Source organism: Penaeus monodon, chromosome 17 (assembly GCF_015228065.2).
Source record: "Penaeus monodon isolate SGIC_2016 chromosome 17, NSTDA_Pmon_1, whole genome shotgun sequence".
NCBI lineage: Eukaryota > Metazoa > Arthropoda > Malacostraca > Decapoda > Penaeidae > Penaeus > Penaeus monodon.
In genome coordinates, this window is record NC_051402.1 from 38162811 (window position 1) to 38165700 (window position 2890).

The following is a 2890-nucleotide window of genomic DNA, read 5'->3' on the forward strand; positions in this document are numbered from 1 at the left end:
AGGCCGTTATTACCGCGTCTTGGAGGCGAAAGGGTCGACGTCGTTTGCAGCGCTCACATTCTCCTGTCATCCTTGAGGTCGATCTTGACGTCTGGTTTGTTTCCCCTCTCCTCCCCCCTCGCCCCTCCCTCAAGGCGTAAAAGGTGGAATTCTTACGCTAAAAAAAAACTCCATTACAGAAATATATACCCCGAGGTATTAGATTCGCCTTGTACACTCACGCCTTTCTTAATGCACGCGCAAATTTTATCAAATTAGTTTGCAAACATCGTAAACATCGCAGGAATTACAAGTGGTGAGTTCGCCGCGCAGATATCATCAACGTTGCTATTCAAAATTGCCAATAAAGCATTAGCTAAGCGCCGCCATAAACATAGTGTGAAAATTACCGATAATACGCTGTAATTCCCCGAAGGCCCCGAGCCAGGGCGTCTAGCGAGGAGGTCGGGAGCGCTGCGGCGGCACCGACCCTGGGCTGGTGATCCGTCGCGGCGCCCCCGGCCACCCAGCGGGCGGGCGGGCGGCACGTTCAGAGAAAAAGACGCGTTGCAAGGGCGGCATGTCTGTATGTAACGTTGGTGCAGTGGGCGTGCATGCGGGGAATACAGATGAAGGGCGGACGAGGAGTTATGAGAGGCGCCGCTCTCTCTGAAGCGTTTCCGGGAGCTGCATCAAGAAGCACTTCCGCCCGAGGTTTACACACAAGCCCCTTGGACTCCGCGGGACCACCAGCACTCCGCTGACGCCGCCCCGCCCTTGGCAGCCACGTAAGGGGGACGACCGCATCGGCCACTCGAGCCTCATCTGAGCCTCTCGGTGCAGGCAAAGACTTACAAACTTACAAAAATCATCTCGTCGTCAGGGGAAAAGAAACCCGTGTAGTTGACTTTTGCAATTGCAGATCGAATGATTGATGGTGACAGTGTGTATATCTCGCTGCATCATGTTTAATTTACTAACTCAAGTAAATGCATAACAATAAGGGGGGAGGGGCTTGAACTCTTCACCAAGTAATATAAAATATATATTTCCCCAGATGCAAATGAATATTTTATTTGTCGAAGCGTAATGATTTATATTGACGTTCTCAATTAAGACATTTAAACAAAACGAGTTCGCTAAGTATTTCCTGCAGTTGGTGCATACAGATTTCGTATTCCCTGAGATGTATTGTAGAGATAAACGTCATTAACATGAAAATAGAGTAATTCGCGAACAATTTGAATGTATGAGGTAATAATAATTTTATACACTGTAATTAGCATACAAATGCGGTCGACAGTTTGGGAAAGAGCGTCCTCACTTTTTGAGTTGTTTCTTTAGAGGGTCAGGATCCATCATGAAAAAAAATAAATAAATACACATGACAAAAAATATGTCCACCATATCATTCTACTTTCATTCGAAACATTTTCCTTCTCTTCGGATTTTAAGATTCTGCCTCTCTCCGGCCTCCCCTCCCTCTGCCCCTCCCCTCCCCGTCTCCTACCGCGGCGGGCCTTCACCCTCCGAAAAGACCCCTAATTTGGGGAACAAGAAGACAAGGCAGCCCGACAATGGACGGCCGCTCGCGTTTGTTCTACGTCACTGTCCCTCGTCGGAGGATGCGAGGACTCGGGCAACATGGATTGGCTACTCGTCCCCTCTTTTTCTCATTTTTGGATGCATTGTTTTAAACGTAAATGCCGATATATATTATATATATTTTTTTAGGTATATATAGGTAATAGCATTGTCATAGGTAAGCTAAAGGTGGGGCGCCAAAAGTCAACTTCTTGTGCGAGGATTGCATTCAAGACCGATGTCAAATTTTGCGTCACTATTGCAATAGCACTAGAAATGAGCCAAGACTTACCTAAGGGAAGGCCAGGGGAGGTGGCGTGCCGCAAACCCGACGCCGCTGCCGCCGCCGCCGCCGCCGCCGCCGACCCTCGGGACATGATCGCCGCGATGGAGAAGTCGGTGGCGCGGGGTTTGCACCCAGACATGGCTTCTTCGAGGCCGCCCGCCAGCATCACTGTCGCGAGAACACACCCGACGCACGCCCGCAAGGCTTGTCCCTTCGTGCCCTGGCGACACACGGAGGGAAGGAGGTCGCGGTGGTTCCGACTTCGCGCTGGGCTGGAGGAGGATCTTCTCAGGTGCTGTACTGGCGCGGCCGTGTCAGTTCCGTCGCCGATAACGTTGCTTCTGCCGGTGTTCACAGCGGTATTGACGATAACATGAGGAGTGATTCCCTTTTTTAAAAGGGGGAAGAGGCTACTAAGACCAGCCTCGCCTCCTCAATGCGAATGTCCGTCGATTTATAGGTTTTCGCGCGAAACGAGTTGTACTGTGCGAGGGCAAATTTCCCGTTTTGCACCTGCGCAGTCTTAGGGTATCGAGTCACAGAGTTAAATTACTCGCCGACCACTAGAACATTGACTTGGGTTAACTTGAGTTCGGTCTTTACACTGAGAGGTAAGGTGTCGGCTCACAGCTACTAGATTGGTACATCACTGGCACCTCATATTCCACTAATTAGCTGCCAACAACTCAGGCTGAAGTGTCCACCCGCGGTACAGAGTGATGACCAACTGATGAACAGTCAAGCCCATGAGGAGGTGTTGCTGGGAGAGGGCGGAGTCAGCAGCGCTCCGCCCCGAAAAACTGTTGCCACACGCTGCTCGCGGGGGAAGAATTATTTGCGCGCGGTAGTTTGCGTCAAACTCTTGTCTTTAGATCCAGAACGGCTACAGAGTTACTCATATGTAAGTTAAAAAGCTAACGAACAAGGCCAGATTCGTATTCAAGATATTATATTAAAACAATAATGTTGAAACATAACATTGGTTTGAACAAACAATCAACAGTAAAAACGTAACCAATCAGCATCCGTCTCTCGCGGAAC

At 49.6% G+C, this 2890-nt stretch overlaps 1 protein-coding gene across 1 annotated transcript in view; it reads right to left on the bottom strand.

Annotated features, from left to right (window-relative positions):
- Positions 1 to 2563, bottom strand: part of LOC119583727 (T-box transcription factor TBX20-like) — a 94264-nt gene extending 91701 nt beyond the window's left edge. The window contains exon 1 of the mRNA XM_037932380.1: positions 1856 to 2563. Coding sequence (XP_037788308.1) covers positions 1856 to 2015 — 160 coding nt within the window. The 5' untranslated portion in view covers positions 2016 to 2563. The remainder of the gene's footprint in view (positions 1 to 1855) is intronic.
- Between the last annotated feature and the right edge of the window lie 327 nt (positions 2564 to 2890).